This window comes from Salarias fasciatus, chromosome 3 (genome assembly GCF_902148845.1).
Source record: "Salarias fasciatus chromosome 3, fSalaFa1.1, whole genome shotgun sequence".
Lineage (NCBI taxonomy): Eukaryota > Metazoa > Chordata > Actinopteri > Blenniiformes > Blenniidae > Salarias > Salarias fasciatus.
Genome location: NC_043747.1, coordinates 14355595 through 14380363, shown reverse-complemented (window position 1 = coordinate 14380363; position 24769 = coordinate 14355595). Strand labels below are relative to the sequence as shown.

General features: G+C 43.6%; 2 protein-coding genes across 3 annotated transcripts; both read right to left on the bottom strand.

Moving 5' to 3' along the window:
- Positions 1–255: 255 nt before the first annotated feature.
- spag17 (sperm associated antigen 17) lies at positions 256–15303 on the bottom strand. Its single transcript, XM_030088435.1, has 46 exons — positions 15186–15303; positions 14639–14773; positions 14473–14532; positions 14231–14359; positions 13966–14062; positions 13603–13815; positions 13311–13492; positions 13097–13234; positions 12560–12691; positions 12224–12406; positions 11333–11437; positions 11078–11225; positions 10772–10951; positions 10531–10568; positions 10288–10404; positions 9855–10009; positions 9643–9743; positions 9483–9556; positions 8867–9118; positions 8650–8764; positions 8311–8436; positions 8089–8199; positions 7784–7908; positions 7602–7704; positions 6688–6851; positions 6426–6537; positions 6160–6314; positions 5699–5956; positions 5410–5595; positions 5198–5334; positions 4901–5031; positions 4595–4722; positions 4309–4485; positions 3995–4108; positions 3790–3841; positions 3543–3621; positions 3410–3460; positions 2946–3039; positions 2711–2822; positions 2514–2553; positions 2345–2403; positions 1805–1941; positions 1153–1331; positions 937–997; positions 557–701; positions 256–346 (listed from the first exon to the last, which is right to left on the bottom strand). The coding sequence occupies exons 1-46, from the start codon at positions 15291–15293 to the stop codon at positions 285–287; spliced, it is 5760 nt and encodes a 1919-aa protein (XP_029944295.1). The 5' UTR covers positions 15294–15303; the 3' UTR covers positions 256–284.
- A 5186-nt stretch (positions 15304–20489) lies between these two features.
- LOC115382123 (DNA damage-inducible transcript 4-like protein) lies at positions 20490–24250 on the bottom strand. Of its 2 annotated transcripts, none has more exons than XM_030083788.1 (3): positions 22649–24250; positions 22402–22530; positions 20490–21803 (listed from the first exon to the last, which is right to left on the bottom strand). In XM_030083788.1, exons 2-3 carry the CDS (start codon positions 22490–22492, stop codon positions 21310–21312), a joined length of 585 nt encoding a protein of 194 aa, XP_029939648.1. In that variant the 5' UTR covers positions 22493–22530; positions 22649–24250; the 3' UTR covers positions 20490–21309. The 2 variants fall into 2 exon arrangements, with proteins under 2 accessions (XP_029939648.1, XP_029939657.1); XM_030083797.1 differs by having other exon boundaries at positions 22402–22525.
- Positions 24251–24769: the final 519 nt, after the last annotated feature.

Sequence of the window (24769 nt, the reverse complement as noted above, 5' to 3'; positions counted from 1 at the left end):
TACATTTTTTATTACAATTTTTCAGGTATTACCCTAATCAATACTTTTACTTTTGACCAAATCTATTTATGATGACTCCTTCACGTAAATTAAAAGGAAATCATCATGCTGGAAAAAGGGCATCCCACCCCTGACCCCAGGTTATTCCTGCTGCTGGACTGTCCCAACGCTCCTCAGAGGAGGGCTGCCCCACACAGGATTAGACTTTTACTGCAAAATACTAACCTGTAGAGACCAGGTTCAAGACTGAACAAAGTGGAATGTCGGCGGAAGATGCTGGAACTTTACTTTTTCTGTGATCTGGTGTTCTTTTTCCAAATGTCATATGACAACTCAGGGAGGATGGGTGCAATTATAAGGATCTTTAAGCAACACTTAGTGTACTTGCTCTCCTGCTGTATTTCCTTCATAATGAAGAGATTATAAAGAACAAAACAGCATGGGAGAGTTAGTAAATATCACTATATCACTTCCTTCATATCCTATATCACTTCCACTTCAACAATAAATAAAGCAACAAGCACCATCCAAAACTCCCCAAGTCTTTAAAGGATATTAGCAGTGACGGGCAGGTAGAGGATTTCCGTCTCCGTGTTGATGATGATATCCTGTGAAATGTACTTTGGTTCTGTTTCTCCCGCTCTGGCTGCACACATGGCAAATAGCTGAACCAGCAGTTCAACATGCAAACCTGCAGCCACCTAGACAGACAGGACACTGCATTTTTGACTAATGATGGGAAGATCTGTCTGTTTTTATGATGAAATATATTAATGCTGAAAAGGATATGGAAAAGCCATCCTTCATCACATTAAAAAAATACACCTAAAAGCTTCAACTTAGTCACATTTATCCCAAACAAAAAAAACAAAAAAAAGAGGTTAATATGAGTTCAAATTTAATTTGCAAAAACTGAACATACAGATGCAAACTTACAGGCCCAGGATTGTAGATCACCTGCAGGCCTGTGGAGAGTGGGGGCTGTTGTACACGAAACCTGACGGAAACAAATCGAAATAACAAGCAAACAGGTCAAAGTTTTCCCTTTAGACGTGAAGGTGACCCACAAACTGGGTCTACCTATCTTTACAGCTCTTTCTTTTTTCAGAAAGGTATTTCAATTGTCTCCCCATCCGTCGTCTGGCGCTGTACCTGCATGTGTCAACACCGACGTTCCTCATCACCACAGTTATAGCCGAGGAGGTGGTGGCCTGCACTGTGCCAAAGTCAACACTGGCTGGGAGGAGCTGGAAGCCCCGGACGGTGGCTGTGGGATCAGTGAGAGAAACTGTTCGACATTTCCTCCTCACGGGCTCTTCCACTGTCAGAAACTAGGACAGAAGACACACACACACACTTAGTCATCTGTGTGTGTGTGTGAAAAGGAGACAGCACACACCTGGACTACTTCAGTCCTTTATGTCACAGTTAATGGAGCCTTCATTATTATAGATTATGAAGGGCATAAGTTGATGATGGTTTGTGCTGCAGGAAGGTCACCAAATTCTGGTGGAGTAGTTGCATATAACATCCTCTAGATGTCACTTTAGGATTCTTGCTATTCACAGACTATAACTGAACCCAGAGCACTGAAAACAAATTTCTATTATTAAACTCAGCTCTTTTTTTGTCTTGAGAGATAACAAAAAGAAAAATGACAACAGCTAAACAGAAAAGTGTTCAATGAACAACTTGTGTTTTGAATAAAATACAATATAATATATATATTTTGTTTTCACAAATATTGTACTGTAACTGAGACTTTGAAGTGCCTTTTGTTGGATGCATGTGTGGATTAGTGTACCTGTTGATTTGGCAGGCATCTGGGTTTTGAGCTGAGGATGGATGTTGGTAGTCTGACTTTCGTCTTCCTGGGATTTCCAGTCACGTCCACCTGGAGTGGATTCCACTGCCTACCTGAACCCCTCTGACTGCGTTCACCTGCACATAAATACACACACACGCACGCACACACGCCATAATTTATTCATCTATATGCTCTAACTTAAAGGCTGCATCGTCCAGCCTTGAAACTGCAGAGGACTGTAAATCATGTCCACTCTTTTCTGTGTATTGTTTGTATTATTCTTCAAGAAATGTGACGGATTTAATTTACACGCCTGATGGTGCTTTGAATAAAAACCGGACTTTGTCCTCTAGAGTGCAATATTTAGTTTCGACCCTGATTGATTATACTCTTCCATGGTCCCATGCTTTCCGTTTAATGAAAACTATATGAGGTCGTTTCTGCCCTGAGCCAGCGTTTATTATGAATGTAAAGGTCAGTGGTGGCGGGACACAGCTGAGCATAAATGAGGGACACAGGTGTGGAACAAACCAGCACTCTGGGGCGTGGGGTTGGTGGGTCTCCTCTCAGACATCCTGCCTTTTGTGTTTGTGTGACTGAGGGTATAAAGCACATTAAGCAGTGTTACACTAAGTGGGTGTCTTGCAATTCTCTCCGGTTCCACAGAAAAATAAAAGACAATAAATCACAAAATGTCCATGATTACCTGGCTGATTGAGAAGGTGTGGGGTTTAAAGGCCGTGGGGCTGGAACAACCAATAAAACACATTACAGGCTACAGACTGCAACAAAGCTTTTGTTTTAACAAAAATGCTAAACAAACCTGTTTACACACGAGCAGAAAATTGAACACTGGTTCTATTTTCAGTACACATTAGTTAAGACGGACTCTGTGACACTTACTGCTCTCTTGTGGGGCGTCTCTTAGGAAGGACTGAGCACTGTCTGACTTGGAGATCGGTGAGAGATCTATGGATGAGCTCCTCATGGTGGGAAACTGACGCTGCTGCAGACTCTGGAAGAGCAAATAACAACCCTGTCTCTCCTTATGCTTCACTATTAAATTAAAAAAAAAAACAGAACAAAATATATACTGTATATATTTGGTTCAACATGCTGAAGTGAACTCCCACAGAACCTGGTATAAGTGTTTATTTTCAGGGTGAAAATAGGGAACAATGTCCTTCCTCTTCAGAGCCGCTCTGTAATTCTTTTCCTCTTGTAGTTCATGTCTGTAACACATGTGCAAGCAGCAAAAATGGCTGCAAATGGGTGCAAATTCCAAGTTCATTTGTCATCATGTGTCATCGTCTTTCAGATCTATCATGCAGAGTTTGTTAGTCCTATTACAGTTTTGTAGCCAAAGAGATCATTTGGATCCTACAGTAACTCACTTTAGCCGTTTTACCACTGACATTTACAGCTGTAACTGGCAAATGTTTGATGCAAATACATGGAATACATTTCATTCATATTTACTTTCAGGCATCTAAGTATTTCAGAGAATGTTCATACAAGTGAAAACATCATTCGATTAAGTCCAAACCCTGACCTGTCGATGATACTGAGTGACATTACACATGTGTGATTAAGACACTTCACCTGTGATCTGCCAGTCTCTCAGTCCATTTCGACTCTGTACTTTTTGTAAAACTGAAACAGAGAGACAATGTAACAATAATACCATTTCAAACTCAACTGCACTGTGGAAATCACATAATGTTAGCAGACAAACCACGTGAGTGTCTCCGGACTGTGACTGGACTGCTCATTTCGTGCTCCGAGTCCTCGTCTGTACAGACCGGCCACGTCCTCTGTGGAAACACACAGACAAAGACAGAAACGGTGCACATCTCTGGAGTGTTGTGCAGCCTTGAGCACACAATTAAAACTAAATGATACACACCACTGAACAAATATATATCTATTCTGAGTGTGTCACGCATTGCTTAGAAAGAATTCTCAGAGCCAGTTTCACCCACCTGGATTCCTTTCACGACGAGAGTGGCTCGCATCATCTTCTTCTGTAAAAGACTAAACATTTTTTTCTAATCATTCGCTTGTTTTTAGGCATTTCCTAATGTATTGATCATTTTCGTGAGATTTGTCTGTGGTTTACGTCTACAGTGCTATAAATTGTATCAGTTGCTCTCTCATATGTGTGTGTGCCTGTATGAGCGTGCTCACCAGACTCAGACTGAGGCGATCGCGAGCATAGGTACGCTCCTTCTCAGTCCGAGGGTCTTTTATTTGCATTTCTTCACACCGCTGTTCTCTTTCCATCAAATTCAGGATGTAATCCTGGAATAGAAATCACATTTCTACATTTCTCACAATTTTAGTTCATATTAACACAAAAATAGATTTTCTGAAGATTCTCAAACAGACATAAAAGGGCTTTTGTATGTTTTAGTGCAAAAAACATTAAATGGAAATGACAAGGTCAAGAGAAAAAAGTGTCATTCTAATATTTTTGCCACATATGATAAAGAGTATTTTACCTTCAGTCGTGAGTCTATGGCATTTTTGAATGGTGCAGTGAATGGCTGGTGCTGGCACAGCTCCCTTATCTCCAGGACCTCAGGACAGCTCCTGACAGTCGGAGACTGAGCTGCAGAACCACCACACGTCCCCCACAGGGACAAATTAGTCCCAAAAGGAGGACCTGAGGTCTTCCTCTGGAATACAGAGAAAGATCTATTGAGGAAAATCCCCACATTGGGTCGTGGATGTGTTATTTATTCACGTCTACATGTACAACGTGTTTGAGAGGGCGTCTACCTCTACTCTGGGGAAGTCATGCCAGCTGCGGTTTCTGAGGTTAGGAGGAGTGATGTCGTCGATTTGTTTGGCGAGCAGCCACTGGGACCACACGCTCTGGTGGCTGGGCTTCAGGAGAGTGATGCCAAAGTCACCTGGACAAACCACAGACACAGAATAAGACCACAGGGACAGACACATGTCCACTTAACATATTAATTGCACATTATGTTGAAGAGTTCATCTTCAAATAAATCTACGATTAAAAAACACATAAGTTCATTTTTTTCAAATCCATCCCTTTGTAACTGATGTTTCCTAATTCATCAGGACCTTGTGTATCTGGCAGAGGTTCTTTCAGCACTGCTACGGTGGGATCAGAGTATGCCTGGTGGAGCAGCTTCTCCACACTGTGACGGTTCAGCAGTTCACTGCCCGAACCATCCTCGTGCACCAGAAATAGCCTGGGGGATAACATACGACTTGAGAACACACCATCCGTCTACTCCATGAAGGCAGCTCACCGATTTGCTATCAAACATTGTCATCTAAATGCCGTCAGGTCATTTCAGCCACAGTGCTGGTGAGTGAAAAATGGATGGAAACGACACCGAAAGCGTGGAATCCTACCTTGTACAATTTATTAGGTCTTTTTCACAAAGCCTGGATACTTCTCTGCCCTCCTCCCTTTCTAGCTCTCCCTCATCATGTTGTGCACTTGGAGCAGGAGTGACGTTGAGCACACAGACGTGTCCGTCATCCATCACCTGCAACACAGGTTGGCATGATCAGTCATGTCTATATTTTCTTCCAATAGGAAACTGTTTCATGACGTCGCTGACCTGGAAGTGGTTGCCATCCAGGTCTCTAATGTCACATGCCACCTTGTCTGTGTGGCTCATGGTGTAAATTCCAGCTTGGTTAGTGGGAGTTGCTGTGCTTAAGCTGGACGTTACATACTTGTCAGAAGAGTACACACACTTTCCATCATTTTGGATGTGCAGGAGTCCAGCCCTTGATGGATACACCTTGGATACCAATGTGAAAGAGGTACTTGTAGAAATGCATTCTAATACAAAAAAACTATTAAACTAATAGTAAATATAAGTGCATTATTTGCTGTAATCACACCTGGTATTCGCCTTGATTATTCCCAGTGACGACGCTTCCATCAGCTAAAAGCACACGGGCCATGTGACGATCCGGGTACATCACCACTGTGGCGCAGCCATCTTTTTCCACCGTTATTACCCGCTCTTTGACAGACAGGCTCCCCTGATCGCTGTCTTGTTGGGCACTCGTGATCCTGGTTCCATCGACATGTTCAACAATCTGAGATCCGTCTGGATTTTGAACAGAAACCACGTGATCCTCTCGGGTCAGCATCACCTGAAACAACAGCAGTCAAACGAAGAATGTGAGTATAGAAGAGGATCAAAGTGAAATCTTTCAGCTACCAGTCATATTTTGAAGTCACAAGTCTGTCCTTGTCCATGTTTTATTGTGTGAATCTTATCAAAATCTTTTCTTTTTTTTTTCATCGTTAATAGAGCAGCGATTGTTTGAAACCTGTATTAATACTATAAACTTGCCTGTTGGGTGAAAAAGTCTGTAACCTTGAAGTTGAGAAGAGGCTTAGTGGGTATGTGTTTGTGTGTGGTCCCAATTGTGCAGATGCGATCGCCAGCTGGAGTTGTGGTTATCCAACAGCGCCCCTGAGCCTCCGCATCTCTCTCCGAGCTCCGCTCTGTGTAAACACAGAAAACATATAAAGTGTAAACCTGAGACTTAATTATCCTCCAAGTAAGTCGCTCATGTTCATTAGAAGAAAGAACATACAGTTACTGTGCAGTCTGACCTTTCTTGTCCTTTGCTTCTTCATGAGAGTTTTCGTCCTGAACCTTGGAGTCAGGCACCAACTCTGGACCAGAATCTTGGCTGACACTGACTGTGCCATCTGCAAAAAGCACCTGCCATACACACAAATACTGATGATTAATGTACCTGTGAGGGCACGGTGCTCATCGCTAATATTATAAAGGGATTCCTGATGCTGCAGCTGAAGGTGCTCTTACTCAGCTGAAATGTGTGAGAGGTTACAAGAATGAATGTGTGTGTACCTCTGTGGATCCGTCTTTCAGGTAACGGATAACAGCTCCCTGGCCAGTGATTATACGGAACAGCTCCTCGGAGAGAGATGAGTTCTGATGATGGCCTGAATCTCCTGCATCAGGCAGGGGGAAGCTCTGTCTCACTAGAATACCCCTTTCTTCCCGCGATACTCCTGCACACAGAAATGCACCATAATAATAATGACACAGAGAAAAGGACGGTAATGGTACACATGCAAACTAATCTATTGTCGAAAAGTATCAACTTGTGTGTGTGTGTGTGTTGTAGTGAAACAACACCTCATCCACACTGCTGCAAATAGCATGGCAACATCTCACAGTACTCATTTTATTTTTAGGATTAGGCGCCTGGCGAACATGTGCGTCATGTGCCTCTGAAGTCTATTTTGTTTCAACAAACACAACTCCACTATGTGTCTATTATACAAGATCTTTATTGGGTCCTTCAAAAAAAAAAAAAAAAATCATTAAATTTAATATGATCCGGACAAATCAAAGTTGTTTGGAAAACCAAAACAGGAAGTCAAAACCCATTTGAGCTTCAGAAATAAACATTGTCCTTAAGCAGGGACTTCTTGTGTATCACATTCCGTTACGCCGAGTACCTCCAGTCACAGCATTTATGACCAATGACCACATGCAGGAATTACTTTTAAATCACATGTTCGCAAACTATATTTAGTCAGCCAGGGCTCTTTCACAGATCAGATTGCTTTGCAGCATGTGAAACATTATAAAGGTGTGAAGGTGACAAGGTAATTAAAAAAAATGCCCAAGAAACTTGAAACTAATTAATTATGATGTAATCTTCCTGTCAATTCATACAATTTCTGAAAAAGTTGTTAACATTGTCACTACCCTCTGTGAGTGTGTGTCTGTGTGTGTGTGTGTGTGCCACTGACCTTGTGCACCATCCAGCAGAAATTTCAACACAAGGCCATTAGGAAGTGACAGGATGAGACTCCTGACAGGATTTGATGGCGACGCTGGTTGGTCTTCAGACACCTTACAGGAACATAATATGGGTTGAGCAACTTGTTTTTTATATATTGTGTGTATATATATCTCTCTGGATATGGAAAACCTGGTTCTGTGGCGGTACAGCGTTGCTGGGTGCGGTTTGAATGTCAGCTTCCTGGGAGTGATGGGTGGAGGAAGAGGCAGGGATGGGGTCAACAGTAGAGGTTCTTTCTGTTTCCTGGGAAGTCACTAAACCGTGAAAAAAAAAAAAAAAAAAAGATATCATGTTAACACAGCTCTGGTTTCTTCATAACATGATGCTCAAAATGAAGTAATTAGGCAGACTGAGTGTTTTTGGAACCAGGTGGAAGAATGTCATGAGTGAAGCACACACTGAAGCTGAATACTGAAAGTGTGTGAGCATAATACCTGTGCATTCTCCCATGGGACCATAGGAACTGTACGAGAGGCGGATCCCATTATCTAGCACTGCTGTGAGAGAGCCCTGCTTCAATCTAATTACCTCCACAGCATCCAACACTAAAAAAAGACATACAAGCCATCACATGTGGAAAATGACAAAACAGGCTCTGGTGTATTCCACTCTGAGTGGTGATCTATGGTGTTCCTGGCAACATGAGCAGTTTATACCTCCATAGCAATCTTTCTTTTCCGCATTTTGTCCGTCTTGATGCTGAGGAGGAAGCTTCACCGAGTTGATATGCGTGTAGAAACTATGTCCATCCTTCATTACGGCTACTTTCATTAGGTGGGAGCCTGAGTGAAAACACAAGGCATGCGGGAAATCATTGGCAGTACTGCTACCATGCATGGATGAGAAAAAGAAGAACGACCCAGCACAGCAAGGGATGACAGTTCGTTTTGCTGAGGGCGCCACATAAACAGGAAGGACTCTCGTTGAGGATCAAGTCGTACGTTTTACTCTATTCTTTTTTTTTTTCTAACCATTTTCCAGTTTTGTCGCTGTACCTTCAACAAAGTTGATGTTCTCCACAGTGATGCACCCTCCATCTGAGGGGAAGACGTGCTGAAGCCGTCCGGACACATGGATCAACTGTCCGTCCATGCTGTAGCCTGTGAAACCCTCCTCAACACACACAGAACACATCTTCAATCACGTACACATATTACTGACCACTTGACCTGGATATCAGCTGTCTATTTATCAATGACAACGTGGCCTCACAGTTGAAGGTTTCGCTGTCAGCTGCAGTTCAGCGTTTCCATCCTCAGGAGCGGCTGTGGGAAGAACGGACTCTTTAGGAGTCTTGGCTCCGGTGTCCGCCGTCTCTGCTCGGCTTTCTTCGCCCCCAGTCAAGGGTTTGCCTTTTTTGTTAGACGTTGATCTGCCCTCCTCCCTCTGTGGCTTGCCTTTCGGTGTGTTTTCTTTCTTTGATTTTTTAGCCATCTCCTCTTCCTTCAGCCGATCCTGCTCCAGCTTCCAGGCCTACAACACGCAGTGGAGTCAAGTGTGAGGTTAACATGAAGAATGCTAAATCTTTACATTCTGGTGGTTTATCATAAAGACAGGTACTTCTATGTAAAATTATCGCCACTGAAATAACACTGAGCCGGTGCATTTGCTAAGTATTTCATTTTAAGTGTACTGCAATGCTGATTAAATACATTATAGCTGCATTAAAAAAAACACGCAGACAGCTGAATCATGAGTCAGGGAGAGTCGTTAACATGTCTGGAATAAATCATTCAAAGAGGCAAGGGATGAAGGTGAGTGATTCAATTCTGGTTCAGTTTAATACCGAAGCCTCTCATGTGTGTATTCATGTGCAGGAAGTGCTTACTTTGAGGGAGCCTTTTCTGATGACTGCTTTCAGACTGTCTTCCTCTACAGCACATATCGCCTCTTCATCCGGTTCTGGGACTAAACAAACATTTCATGTATGCAGTCCTCAGTACTGCTTTATTGCTCGAGATGATTGTTCACATATATAATCAAAGCACCTTCTGGAGACTCAGTAGAGTTTCTGGCTTCCGCATCTCGCTTTAATTCTTCCTCTCTTGTCCAGTCTGAAATGGTATCTGCCACATGCTCCAGGTACGTCCTGTCGAAAGACGGACGGAAGATTTGTCCCTTAATTATGATACCAAATACATTTCAAAAATACATTTCCTGTGACAAACAAGCAGTTGAAAGTGAAAGCCTAAAATCAGACCTGAACTTGACATCGGTATGAAGAGACACACCCCAGGACTCCTTGCAGTGGCGATGAACATCCATGGGATTGTGGCAGTAAATGTACAGTGTGTTATCATGACATCCTCTAAAGGTGTCCACACAGATGTACTGTTCTGAAGCTGCCTGGAGGACCTGCAGGGAAGAAATTACACAAGTAAATTCATGATTTTTAGTGGAAATTTCTGCCTTAAAATCACTTTGCCTGCAGTCGTACAGCGTATTGCAATAATGTACCGCTCCATGTCTGTATCGTTAGTTACAAAATGATGCCCGTCCGCTGCTGTGTTTCACGTTAAAACGCTCTGAGCAAAGAGAAACAGCCTTTAAAGCCACAAGACTGCGGTATGAATCACAGCTATTACAGCAGAATTACACTTTTAACTCAACTTTCATTTTCAGGAGGAAATCACCTGAGGGAAAATGGTGGCATCGAGGTGTTCAGCATAGTGCCAGTCAGACAGAGATCTCAAACGACATCTCTGCAGATCACATAAATCCAGCTGGGTGCTCGCTCTCCCACTGAACTGCTAGTGGAGAAAACAAGCAGCAACATTAACTGCCAGTACATCTAATAAATACTTGAGAGATTTTTGGCTGAAGCAAGCAATGTAAAATGAAGCAATTGAATTAAAAACAAGGGGAATACAGATTACCTCTGCATTAGCAGTGTCTTCAGTAAGGAATGCTGGACCTATCGTTGAAAAAAGTTAGGAGGTTTGTCAGTGAAATTCAGCACTGTGTACACATTGCATGTAATCCTGTAGCATCACAGTAACATGTACATCTCATGCTCACATTTCCTGCTCTTATATGGATTATTAGATAGTTTTTAACTATTATAATACTAGTTTTTAACTCCAAACTAAGACTAAATCAAGTAACGTAGCAACAGACCTTCAGTCCACAGATTATGAAGCTGCTGCTTAGCGTAGGATGAGGGGCTGTCCCACGGGATTGCTGTTGGAGTCTGCTGCCCTGCTGCTATCATATCCTGCTGGTCCAGTCGAGTGAGAGGCATCGCCTCAAACACACTCTGATGAAACAATCGCTCCACTTCCTGCCATGGCGCATTATCTGAAGGATATCATCACATCACAGGGTCATTTGGTTTCTGATGCAGTTTTACAAAGAAAACTAAACTTGTCTGACATCACGGCGGGAGGAAGTGTGCATATGCACACTATTGAACACATTCCTGACCATCTGTGCAGGACTGTTGCAGCTGCTGTTTGAGGGCCATCCAACAGGAGCTGCCGCTTCTCTGTCGAACTGACTGAATCAGCTCCCACACTGGAGAGAATCTCATCATGGACATTTCCACCTCTGAGGGATCGAAGCCCGGAACCACCTGAATGTGTTAACAGGCAAATGAAAATAACATATTTACATCTCACATGAACAATAATAAAGTGTAGATTCAAGATAAAAGTAAATATGAATTACAAATCAACTTACGCCGATGCCTCCCAAACGCTGCGCCCTCTCATCGTGGTGTCTGATGATCCGAGGATGCTTGCGCTTTTTTCCAGGTTTGTCTGCTCCAAGATTACTCAACAGAGGCTAACATAGAAGACATAGGAAAAAACAAACACGTCGAATTGTAATCATAATCGTTTTGGGAAACTTTAAAATACTTAATATACAGCCGGATATTGGATTAGGAGCAATGGGATCACACCAGAAGAACTGCTTGAAATAATGATTATAATAAAATGGTTTGTTTATGAATACCTAAAATAATTCATCACCAACAGGCTTGATATTCTCTCTCTACCATCCACCTTGATCACAGCACCCTCTGCTGGGATTACACTGGAATGTGATGTGTTTGCATTGCAGCTCCTCTGCAGTACGAGCACTTACAATGGAGACTTGCAGTAGATGCCCTATTTCAGAATTTAGGTTGAAAACCAAGAGATAACATGAAGATTTCTTTAAATAATCATGCTTTACAGATGCTCATCCAGCCTTAAATTTAAACAAACTTAAACAATTTCAAGTTTTGGTCAATACAAATGTTGTATGAAGACTGGGATTAAAACAGAGGATGCGTGCGTGTTTGAATGAATGAGTGGTCTGTTTGTGAATGAAGGAGGACACAGATTCCAGCTCCCATCCTGTCTGTTGGAGTAACCAGGTACCTCACCATCCTTACAGACGTCACCGTTTGGCCTGTTTGGCCCGCCCCAGTGTGTGCACGGTGCTGCGACAAACCTGATATGATGACACAGGAGCTGGCAGAGATGGGCTGATCTGCCTGCAACCTCTGAGCTGCAATCTGTGTCCTCGAGACTGAAACATGAGCCACACTGTCCTGGGATCGATAATCTGCAGTATTCACTTTACCTTCTCGTCTTCTTTCTTTTGTACGAAAGTTAGCATGTTCCTCAAAAAGTGGCTTTTCTCCTCTTCAGTGTCCATCAGAGGCATGAAGCTTCGGAGGATGTAGCTGACCAGCTGTTCACTCAGCTCTGGACCATCCAGCAGTTCGGGCTCCTCTGTCAAGTGGGACTCTGTGGAAACCACCACCTGGACTCACAGGAAAAAAAAACATAAATGGAGAATTTTGATACGAACAAAGACAGTCCAAAGCAATATATACTGTATATATAGACAGAGAATTCTTTAATCAGTCACATACAAGAAGTGATGAACTAACACTAAGGAAAAACATAAACGTACCTGCTCCACCATACAGTTCAGGATCAAGGGCACAGAGCAGGCTTCAGGGGGAAGCAGGTCCAGCAGGCTGCTGTAGTGACACATGTCCACCTCTGCTGAGAGAGGAGGCGCTTTGGCCTCTGCACACACGAAAGAGAAAACAGATTATAGGACAAAGGTGATGATGTCTTCTCATTAGTCTGCCATTTGTAGGGCAGATACAGTTGTGAACAAGTAGAAGAGAGAGAGAGATCAAGCTTTTAACCGTTATCTGATTGGTCTTCTTCCAGAACTGACTTCTTCTCCTGTCTGTGTGGGGTTGACACTGGCACAGTCTGACACAAAACACATGGTATCAAGCTTTGACATAACAGAGATACACTCCCAATATCACCTCTGAGGATTTTAAACTACCGTATATCCTATTTTCACATTTCAGTATAATTTGGGGACAGCAAATATATTCCAGCAATGAACAGATCTATTTTGCATCACATATTTCTGAATAAAGCAACAAATGACAGATATTCATGCTCATGCAGATGTGTATATGCATACCTCTGAATCCATTCTGACAACTGAGGGGACGCTGATGAGTCTGACGTGGTTTTGATAATGCTGGTGCTGCCTGCGCCACCTCAGACAGTCGTAGATCAGATTGGCCACTCCGTCAAAGACGCCGCTCCCTACCTCCGACTGAATGCAAAGTTCAAGCGCAAACTGTTAGAGGACTGAAGCTTGGGGGCAACATGAAAAGAAATGACTGACTCACCACAGAGATGGGGTCCTGTGTGAGGAGAGGAAGCGAGACGTCTGACGCAGTGTAGCTGAGCTGAACCACATCGTGGAGCTTGGAGTTCAGTGGGCCAGCGTCTAAAAGCGGCCTCAGATTTGACCAGAACAGATCCAAGTTTCTGGCCTGGACAGCCAGCTGTGAGCTGTCGATAACTTTTTCTAGTGAGGAAACACAGAAGAATTAATCAGAGGAAGAAAAATTACTCAAGAACTGAATCAATCAGAGATCAGTAAAGAATTTATTAAGACAATATGCTGAAATGCTTCACCTGTATCCAGAGCCGACGCAGCGCTCAGACTCTGTTCACCGGTCTCGCAGCCTTGTTGGTCCTGCTGCTCCTCAGACGACTCGGTTTGTTCTGAGCACAACTGGATCACATGAGCTACATGTACACCCATGGCATCCAAGAGTCCAATCAGCTGTGGCTGGTAGAAACCCAGCAGGAGGATATAGCGCTGAGGACCGTCGTCTGGCTCGTCATCTGCACAAACACACAGATACACACAGACGCAAGGTCTGTGCTCAGTCTGTTCTTTCTTTTTCTGCACAAATCCATGCATGCCAAATGCAAACATCAACATAAAGCTGTGGCTATTGAGGATACAAAGCCAATTTTTGGTTTGTTTTTAACCTTTGAATGTAGGCGGCTCGACATCATCCCTGCGTTTCAGCTTGGTTTTCCTCTCTTTGCATGGCGCCACTGGAGAGCCTTTAGCCCCACCTCTGTTCTTGGCAGAAGAACGAGTAGCATTCCCCTTTTCATCCTTGGAATTGAGAGACAAAGGCACAAAATGCATTTAAAAATAACCTCACGTCAAGGTTTGGCTAAACTTGAAAAAGCAAAAAAAACTGTGATGCTCGAAACATTATGTCAAATAACAACTAAAGCCCCTCACCTGTTCAGCTCCCATCTTCCGTTGGTCGTCAGTCTTGATCTGCAGCAGCAGGAACTTCAGTATTTTCGCCATCAGATCACAAGAAACTTCCTGACCAGCGTCCAACAGCGCCTTCGCCACCTCCATAACCTGCACAAGGGAAAATTAATTTGCACAGAAAATGGCACAGAAACACACAATAAACTGCCATATAACAATACAGACGTGTGTGAGTTTGCTCCTTCAAAACATCAAAATCATACCTCATAGAACATCGGAGGTTCATCTGACTTTTTCCCTTTGGGATTGCCCGGCTCACAGACCTGTGCAGACACAGTTTGGGGCTTGAAGGCCTTTCTGTGTAGAGTTGAAGCCCACAGTCCAAAAAAACATGTGTTTACTTGACAGTATATCTCTAAAGAGTCACACCTTTGCAAGAGCGCTGTCCCTGGTTATGGCCGTAAAAAGTTTGCGCTGTGGTACAGCCAGAGCCAGAGCCTGGATCAGTGTTTCTTCTGCTGGGCTTCTCCCAACCACCACAGACACACTGGCCCGCCATGAGTCCTGGGAAAAATAAAGAGACAGGAAAACAGTACAGCCTAAACACACATAACTGGATGGAAACTGAATGTAGAGGCCAAGCCAGAGCTTAAAGACCCCGAGATTAGGGCCTGTCTTTGGCCCACGGGCCCTATGTTTGACACCGCTGCAAAACACTGCGTATCATAGATACAAGCCGCTCCTATTTTCATTTATTCAATACGTATCAAGGCAGATTTATACCGAAAAACACTCCACACGCATTTTATACAAACTTTTGTAAACGCAGTGTGAAAAATGAACAAGCTAGAAGAAAAATAATAAAACACGAAGTGACATGATTCTGCACCCCACTCACAAAACACTTAAAAGTCGTGTAATAACAGCACTTTGACGGTATTTGACTAATTTTCTGAGTCAAAAGACAGTGGCTCACCTCCTCAAAGCGAGCCTCAGTCAGCTTCGCCTCCCATGTCTTTTTCTCTGCGGCTCCCGGGTTTGTTTTCTCACCTTCTGCCTTCTTTTTACGAACTTTCGGCGGCATTTCGCATAGATTCAACACAGCTGAGGAAATAAATAAAACCCGGATATTCAGACAAGCTGTCAAGAAAGAGCCGCAACTGAGTGGCGACGACAGGCGTTGCCTGTGGCAACAGTAACACTTCCCAGAACTTTCAAAATAAAAGCACAGATGCTTTAAAATGATTTGATAAATAAATAAATAAATAAATAAATAAATAAATAAATAAATAAATAAATAAATAAATAAATAAATAAAAAGAATGTGAGAATTATATTTTTTAACACTGTTAAGCCCTTTGGGTAGCAAAATTCTATATAATTGAAATCTATTCAGAATATAAAAAATATTAAAGCATTTCTGACCAAACAAGATCCTACGTACATCTCAGATTTACTTGTGGAATATGAAACATCCAGATCCCTGAGGTCCTCAGGCAGAGGTTTTCTCAGTGTTCCCAGAGTCAGAAACAATAATGTGAAACAGCTTTAATCACATTGTTTGAATGTTTAATATTCATCAATTAAGAGTAAGATTCTTAATCAACCTGTTTTAATATATTTCCTTTGTGTCCTGGTAAAATACCGTGAACTGACTTGTATGCTAAGATACACTTGCCGTGCCTTAAACTTTTACTTGTTTGTTTCCATACATGCAGGGTTTTTACCCTTTTATTTTGACAACATTTTGTCATTTTCCTCTGTCTTTCAGCACTGGTGCTGATGCAACACCTCAAAAAATCATCCAGACCTCTGACATTAACTTTAATTGTAATGTTATGTTTCCTTTTTGCCACTAGATGGCGAGCTTAAACATGGCCTGGGAGTCAGTACCTTCCTGTTCAAAGTTGTACATTTTTATTGAAACAGAATTTTATTGTGTCTCTTGTAATCATCAACTTTTGCAGTGTACATGCAGTTGACTCCAACAGCTCTGAAAATAAATTACCTCAACATGCAGGCTATTACACAATCGTTGCACTTCAAAGGTTTATGCTTCAGGCCTTCAGGTACAATTATCCTTGGCACAGTTATTGAAAACACTAAAGTCATATAACTGTGTCTGACTTAAAGAAAAGAAAAGAGAAACAGCTGGTTCGATTTCAGTGTTAAAGCCAAAATGATAACAGATTGCATGCACTCCAGTTTTATTTTACCTCAGTCATGAGTGATGGAAGTATTGTTCACCCAGATGAGCCCAGCAACAATAGAAGGATTAATTATAGCAACACCAATAACAAGATAGAGCAGAGTAGATCTATTCAATCATCTGAGGGAAGGTTGTCTGGGATAGGAGCTGAATCTGAATAATTAGTTTACTCAAGGTTCTGGATTAAATTATTGATAATGGAGAGGGTGAAGTGTCAGGGAGGCTGTGAGCACTTACACCTACACACTGTAAGGCAACAATGAAATGAGTAATTCACTGAGAAGATCTTTTCTTTCTTTCAGGTCATTCTCAGCAGCTATCCACAAATAAAATAGTTTTAAAAAGCATGAACAGTTAATAGAAAAATATGTTTGGCTTGTCTTAGTATAAATTCCTTTTCGGAATTGCAAAGCCTTACTGTGGAGATTGGATTTTTAACAGTTCAGCTAAATGTTCACTTCAGGTCAGTGGATAAATATAGCATTACACACTGATTATAAAATCGTCTATTAAAAAAACTGCCGATGCATCATTGAGTATTAAATGCTATCCTACAATGCAACTCAATAAGAATTGCATGACCCACATTTCTGCATTCAAGTCATAGTTTGGCCTTGAGTCCCGTCTCCTCTGGACCTGCAGTGGTACTGGTATTGTGGGATGGGGCTATTGGCATGAAGGTGCCTTCACCCGGGCAACGACCTACTTCCAGCCGCTCGACCATTTAAGGCGGAAAGTGAGAGCCAGCTGTCAGATACCAGAGATGACCAGAGCTTCGGTGGATTCAAGTGGTCAGCGCCAGCCCATCCAGAGGAAATGACCTCCAAGGGTCACACACACACACACACAGACACACACACCAGGCAGATAACTACTGCAGTGACACTTACGAAACGCCTCATTCCCTCTGCTGAAAAAAGCATAGCAACATCTCAAAATATACCTATTTTTTTATGGTTAGGCGCCTGCTGAACATGTGCATCATGTGCCTCTTTGGTCTATTTGCTTTACTAGCTTAGGTAAGATCTTTCTTAGGTCTTCCAAAAAAGTTTATTGCTCAAGTTCATATGATCTGGATAAATCAAGTGAAAATGCATTTGAGCAACAAAAATAAATACGATCCCTCGGCAGGGACTTCCTGTATATCACACTCCGTTACACCGAGTATCTCAAGCCAGAGCGCTCATGACCGATGACCACATGAGTTGATCAGTTTTACATCACAAGCTCACAAACTGTCCAACTTTATATTTAGTCAGCCAGGACTGTTCTACGTGTCAGGCTTGTTCGCAGCATGTGAAACATTGTTGAGGTCAAGGTGACACGAAACGCCCAAGAAACCAGAAACCACTGAATTCAGAATGTAAACCTCCAAACAGAGAATGCAATTATGCAAAGTTTGTGTGTACGCACGCACAAGTGGACACACTGACCTTAAAATATAAATTTGTGTTTTGATAAAATATCAAAACACAATACATAGTGTATGTCTCCCACAATCAGTCAGTAATGATTAACTTTAATGCTTTTAAATCTACCTGTTTAAATGTTTTATTCAGCTTAAGTATGGATTAAGTATAAAGTAAGTAGCAAAATAGATGAATAAATGACAAATGCTTTCAAATATCGAGACTAATTAGAACCTGCAGGTTGTATCTTTTTGAGTATTGGTGGGAAAAATGAAGGCCGCTGGTGTTCACAAAACCCCGATTTATACTACCTTGGGCTCTTGAGCAAGTGTCCACCGCTGGTTCAAATGTGTGGAATGCAGAGGAGAATCTTCTCTCTGCTCCTGTAAGATAGGACATTAGATGAGAGCTGAGAGTGAACCAGATCAACACCGAGTTTATTTAGAGCAGCTACAGGTTTGACAATACAAGAATCTATAGTTGAATGCAACAAAAAAAAAAAAAAGAAAGAAAAAAACATCATCCATTCATAAAGTTTCATCTAATTGAAGGTGGTGGGGCCTTAGAGTCAGGAAACACACCCTGTACACACACACTCAGTCCAAAACCAACTCCTATCGGGGATATTTTCACTATGAAAAAATAGCGTTAACCCTATCACTACTGTGCAGCACAAAACACAACAAGCCTGTCCTATTATATTTAAGTTCAACTCATAAGCCTTTGTTAAACACTTTACACACAGATCTGCCTATTTATTTGCAATATCATCTCTACAACTTTGCCTTATCCGGTTGTTTATGTTCAACGTCCACAGACACTTTGGAGACAGATAAACATATCCGCTCCATCACATCTCCCCAGTCCCAGAGTGACATGAATGTAAGTTCATCTGATTTCCACGTTCCCAGGAAGAGCTTTCACTACGGGCCGGGAGGAAGATGGAATCAGGCCCGGCTCGTCTCTCAGAAGTCAGGAACAAACAAAACTATCAAGTGACGGAGCAAACCCGGGGGTGGAGGCGAGGTGCCTCAAAAGCTTGTAAACGTCATCTGTAGCCTGTCGGTGTGTGTGCTTCGCAGGGAGCAGGCATGTGCGATCGGTGCAGCTGCGGCACAGCGCTGTCACGGCGAAGCGGCAGCTCGCAGCCCGAGATGAATCATGTTGACAGTGAGGAGCTCAAGTACCGCCGGCAGACTCACGAGCTCCGGCGGACGAGCTGCCAAGGCGGCACAGAGCGGCTCTGATTGCTCTGCTCGCCGCCGTGTGACGAGGCGCCCAGTACTTTTCCATGAGAGGATTCATTAATCACAAACTCTGCACTAGGATAGGAAAACGCTCTACATGTTGCTGTAGAAAGTGGGATGAAATATAATTAACACTTGGTTTTAATAAATCAAGCAGATGTATTATGATGCAGGATGGGTTTTTGACCCACTTTAGCACAGCGAGGGAAAAGAATCCGATATGGTTTCACGCAACAGGCTGAATGATCAGAGCTGCTTTTGTCCTGCACAATGCCGACGGTGCATCTTTGCACAGTATCGTGTTCCCGTCATTAACCCGCCGCAGGGCGGTCAGACGTCTCGACGCGGCCGAGGGTGACGACACGGCTTGGTAAAAGTTTTACACAGGCAGCACAAAGCCGTTAAGCGTGACGTCCGTGGCCTACTTCTCTGAAGCTCTAATTGGGCATCGACAAAGGCCGGCCTGGAATATCAAGAACTTGATGACAAAGAAGTTTTGTACAAAAGTATCAGGATGGTGACAAAGTCTTTGATTGACCTCTGGTGGGTCACGAGGGTCTCAGAGTCACCCTGCAAGGCCCTCCATTAAACGCAGTGAGAGAAATACCACACAGAGCCTGCAGGTTCACACAACGTTGAGCGGAGGAGCTCGTCCAATCAGCAGCGGCAGAGCCGTCGGTTCACCGAGGAGCCACTCTGACACGAGAATCAGGATCAGTAGCACACAACAGGGAAAATTTGCATGGATCATTTATTTTCTCGTGACTACAAATCTAGAAGTTTGGACTCCACCACACGAACATCCACAGGCAAACTCTGATCACAAATCAACCTCAAGCTTGACTCAGTACCACTAGAAATTCCCTCAGAGAGAACACGCAAACAAAATCCCAGCCTTGAGCTGAGGGTTGTCTAACAGACCACTGGGTGGCCCTTCTGCTCGGTCGTGACGCAACACCTCAAGCGCCAACTGTTTACATCTGCTGTGGAAAACAAGCATCAGCTGATCTCCTGCAACGCTGCTGTAAATCACCGAGGTGGTTCCAGCGAAGCAGCTGCGTGAAGAAAGAATGTTGCAAACTTGGTGATTTTAAAAGTTAAGACAAAGCTCACTTACCTGACATCAGGTTTTTCCATCAAACTGCATCTGGTGGAGTAGGTTTTCTTCTAATCCCCATGTGCCGGTGAAATATACTGCATCACATTTCTCTCCGTGATGCGAGAATCCGAGTGATCAAATAAAGCAGACATGTCAAAACACATTTTTGTTCAAGCAGCCCAATTTCTGGACTAGTAAAATAATCCCGCAATAATGGACTCTGAACTTCATATACTTTCAGCTCCCATCATCGCTCCGCTTCAGCCAAGGGGAAATCAACATGCCATGTTCTCATGAAATGAACTCTAACAAGTGCAAGGTGTTAAATTATTTATTGCCAAATTGTCGTGGCATTAAACATGAGCGATCAAAAACAGTTGAAATACAAGACGGGCCATAAGGCTGTTTGCAAACCCAGTCAGATTGTAAAAAAGAGACAGACAGGGATTCCACATTTCAGTGACGCAACATTTCACTTGGATCAGGCTTCTGCTTTGAAGAAGAGCAACAGGGGGGAAAAAAACTCCAGAAACGAGAGAAAAATTTACATTGTAAGAGTTTTAAGGCATTTAAATTCCTCTTGTGAGAGACCCCACACCAAGACAGCAGCATCACAGGAACAGAGACACATCGACTACTCCAATTACAGCATTGCACTACGAGCTACAAAAGACTACGTTTTAGTTCCCAACAGGAGCCTAGGAGTGTTAACGGCTGCTCCACATTCAGAGGAAACAAGCAGGATGCGTCAACAAAGTGCATTTTTGTGTACCCATCGGACGTTCTTCTTAAACTTTAAGTGAACATCACTTTACATTCATTGGTAATCTGTGCGATCGTTTATATATTAAAAAAAAAAAAAGCATTTAAGCGACAAGTTCACGCATTCGGAACACCAAGTCATCCATGACTTATTTTACAGATAAAAAACTTTCAAACCACAAACCCAAATCCAGAACAATCAAACTTCCACTTTTGCATCCCGAGCCGACTGGCAAGCAGATCAGCTGACAAAGAGCAACGTACAAAAACACAGTAGAAATTCTGACACCACTTTAGTGTCATTGACATTTTGATCAGAAGTGTATTAACCCACAGGAAATCCAACCCCCCCCAAGTCTCCGAGCTCCACCAGCTCAACACTCCTCCACCACGGTGCCAGCCGAGGAGGAGTACAGTTTTCTCTTGACGAGCCGGAAGCTCGGACTCAGCTTGAGTGCGTGTCTGAAGGCGGGGGCGAAGCAGGTCCCCATGAAAAAGAAGTCCCGCAGGCTGGGCCAGGCGGTGCCGTCCTGCTTGAAAACCAGGGAGAGTTCGAAGGTGGGCACCACGGTGGCGTCGCACGCGATGCGCTCCAGCTGCTTGCAGCAGCCCTTGTCATGCTCGAGGTGGACGAACAGGACGCAGCCGCGCAGGCCGCAGGGCTCGCAGGCCGCCAGCCGCAGGACTTCGCGGGCTATCCTCTTGGTCAGCTTCTCGGGCACCAGCACGGTGGAGCAGTGGAGCGTCGTCTTCTTGGCCCGTGACAGGCAGCTCTCGAACATCTTGGCCAGCTGTTGACACGTTTGCTCCTCGGTGGCGTCGGCGTTCCTCTGCAGCTCCGACGAAGAGCAATCCCAGGAATCCAAGGCTGTGGAAAACAGTTCAAGTGACATGAAGGCCAACAGCTTCCACATTAAAACCATGTCACGTCCAGAGTTTATGGATTTATGCTAAATCATGTTTTAAAACCAACTAAAACTGAAGCATGATATTTTGTTTTATAAGATTTGGACAGTTTACAGAGTTTAAAGCAACTCTTTAACATATTCAACCCAAGGAGACTACTTGGAGAAACTCAGGATGCTCTCCAAAGGTAATTGAAATGAGGGAAATTACAGAAAGCAGTTAAAGCACAACAGCAAATCAAAAATAATTGTTGCAAGACTGAATTTCATCACTCCAGCATGCACAAACAAGCGGCCTCTCCCTGCAGACGCCTGAACGTCTGTGGGAACGCGGCTGCTTCCGGCTGCAGCGTGAAATGAGACTGAACCAGCACGTGGAGCAGATTCACTCCGGTCACAATGGAGCTTTATGAAAACGCCAACAATGCAGCTGGGAGCAGAGAAAAAGCTGCTGTCAGATCTGCTGTTGTTGTGCAGACTGGCTGATGGGATGACTTCATCCCTCCTCCTCCTTCCATAAACAAGTGGAGGAAGCATCCAGCAAACAGCAGCACAGCTCACCTTTCTCGATGTACACCTGCCCCGGTCTTCTCTCCACCCATTCCTGGTGATGGTCGCTGCCTTTGCTCTTGAGCGTGCTCGTGGCAACCATGGCGAGAGTCGTGCCGTGTCCTGGACTGGACCGCTGTCCTGACGAACACACGCCGACAAGACTCAGCTTTCCCAGCTTCTTTTACACACAAAACGAACAGAACCACAACTTCCTGCTTCAGCCCCGATACGGCTGCAGAAATACTAAACTACTCACCTCAAAAGTTGTTCGGTGCAAAGTCGAGATCTTTCAGTTTAGGCGGTTTTTAAATAAATACATCCAAGCGCCCACCGCCCTCCTCGCTCACACTGACACGCGCACACACACCGGCTCCAACTCCTGAGGAGTATTTATACCTTCTCGCGCTCAGCTGACCGGTGGGTTTGACCAATCAGAGAGCACGCACCGTCGTGGCCATGCAGGCGCATCTGATTGGCCGCAAAACGGGGATTTAAATTGAATAATTGACCAATGACGTGGCAGGAGCTGGAGCGTTGCTATGCGGTAAAGGAGCTTGAACTGGAATGAGGCGAAAAGTTTGAAACCGTCGGCCGTGAAAAAGAGAAAAAAAAAACAGGGATAGATGCTACACAGAGCGAGAGAGGGAGAAGGATAGAGAGAAAGAGAGGGGGACATTTTCTCCCTGAAACTGGATCTGGCCCCTCACCCCCCACGGACTGCTGGCCCTGCTGGCCGGAGGGTAATGGAATCCAGAGTGCTCTCAGTCACATGGAAAGACCCAGAAAGCTGGCAGAAGGAAGTTCTTCGACACTTACATTCTTACTTTCTTTTGTGGATGCAGCGAGTGGGATCTTATAGCCTCTTGCACGTTCAAACCATAGAGTATTTGCAAAAGTGAAAACAGGAAAACAAACAATACTGAAATTTTCCATCAGTTGTACAATATGCAAAATCAAAGCCACAGCAACAAGCAAGCTGACATGACTTAAATCGAAATAAGGTTGCGACCTACATTTATTCTAATTAAGGTCCATCAGTCGCTGACACAGTTGCAGTCTGGACTCGGTAGTCAGCATTTCACTCTAGCTGCCTCGTAAAATCTTTACAAGCAGAAAGAGATTTGTCAAGTGTTTAAAACTACAATCCCAATACTTTATGAGCTAATAAACAACATTCTTGCAAGTTAGCTTCACTAAATCCTTTAAGTTCTGTCATGTTTTTTCATGTTTTATTGTGCAGACAGTGTCCACAAAGTCTCTCTTCTTATCTTCAGGCTTTTATGATGCAAGACTTATGCAAAATGTGGGACATTTGAATAGCTGGTAGCACAACTGTACAAGTTCCTCGAATGTTTATTCAAAAGAAAATTCTCCACAAAAAACAAACATATTGATTTTCTCTGGTAAGCATTTCGATTTCTATCTTGTGTTCAGATGGAGGGAAGCCATGGAGAATGCTCGGATCAGTTCGTTCCCCTTCATAAAAGGTTTTCTTGCTGTCAGCGCGTGAGATGCTTCCTTGTTACATTCTGTCTCCGTCTTACTCTTCTGAGAGCAGTTGGATCGGTCTTGGGAACAAGCTGAAACACTAGCCGGATTCCACCCGGCACTTGGCTTTGTGCATCAAACATCTGCCGTGTAAAGGTCAGACGGGACAATGAAGTGGCTTTCACTCTCTGTCGGCGGGGCGAGTCGGCCAAAATCTGCCTGATAATATGCTCCAACTCCCATTTCTCTGAACGGACGGATTATTGTGTTTCGGACTGCTCGTCCAGCAGAGTTGAGAGGAGCTGTCTGTTATCGCCCAGCAGGACACCTGCTGCACTGGCTTGGCACGTCTCTCGTTGCAGGAAAAACGTGCAGCTCTTTTCCCCCCTCCCTGCCTCCCTCCCTCCCTCCTTCCCTCCCCGCCAGAAAAACGAATAACATGAGTATTGCATATCATGACTGCAGGAGAGAGCTGGGTGCACGCGCACGTGCAGCGTACAGGATCTGAGAGTCGCATTAGTCACACGACAAAATCCAAAAGGGAAATGCATTTCTTATTGAAGCTGACATATTTTATCTAATAAACATTGTTTCATTTGGATCTGTGAGGCTTTGCAGACCTGCAAAGTTTAACATTTTCAGTGACAAGTTGAGTTATCTCCATTAAACTAATGTAAAATGCGGGTTTACTTGGAACAGCGATTCTGCAAGCTTTCGCTGTAATTTGTTGCCATAGCAACTGAATTAAATTGTAAATGGATTTCAGTGATACAGTACTTTACACTGGTAATCAGATCCACCCATTTACATGAATGGAGGCAGCTGCCACGCTCAATAAATCCACCGGGATGGGGTTCACTGTCTTGCTCAAGGACACTTTGACTCGTGG

Bases quoted from the DNA above. Each gene is read 5' to 3' on its own strand.
- spag17 (XM_030088435.1), bottom strand. From the start codon at position 15,293: ATGCCGCCGAAAGTTCGTAAAAAGAAGGCAGAAGGTGAGAAAACAAAC. The intron at 10,952-11,077 runs GTCAGGAATGTG...GATATCCTTCAG, and splicing joins GCAACAGTCCTGCACAGATG to ATAATGCGCCATGGCAGGAA. The intron at 3,622-3,789 runs GTGGGTGAAACT...GTGTTTCCACAG, and splicing joins TCGTCGTGAAAGGAATCCAG to AGGACGTGGCCGGTCTGTAC.
- LOC115382123 (XM_030083788.1), bottom strand. From the start codon at position 22,492: ATGGTTGCCACGAGCACGCTCAAGAGCAAAGGCAGCGACCATCACCAG. The intron at 21,804-22,401 runs GTGAGCTGTGCT...TGTTTTCCACAG, and splicing joins GCAGGTGTACATCGAGAAAG to CCTTGGATTCCTGGGATTGC.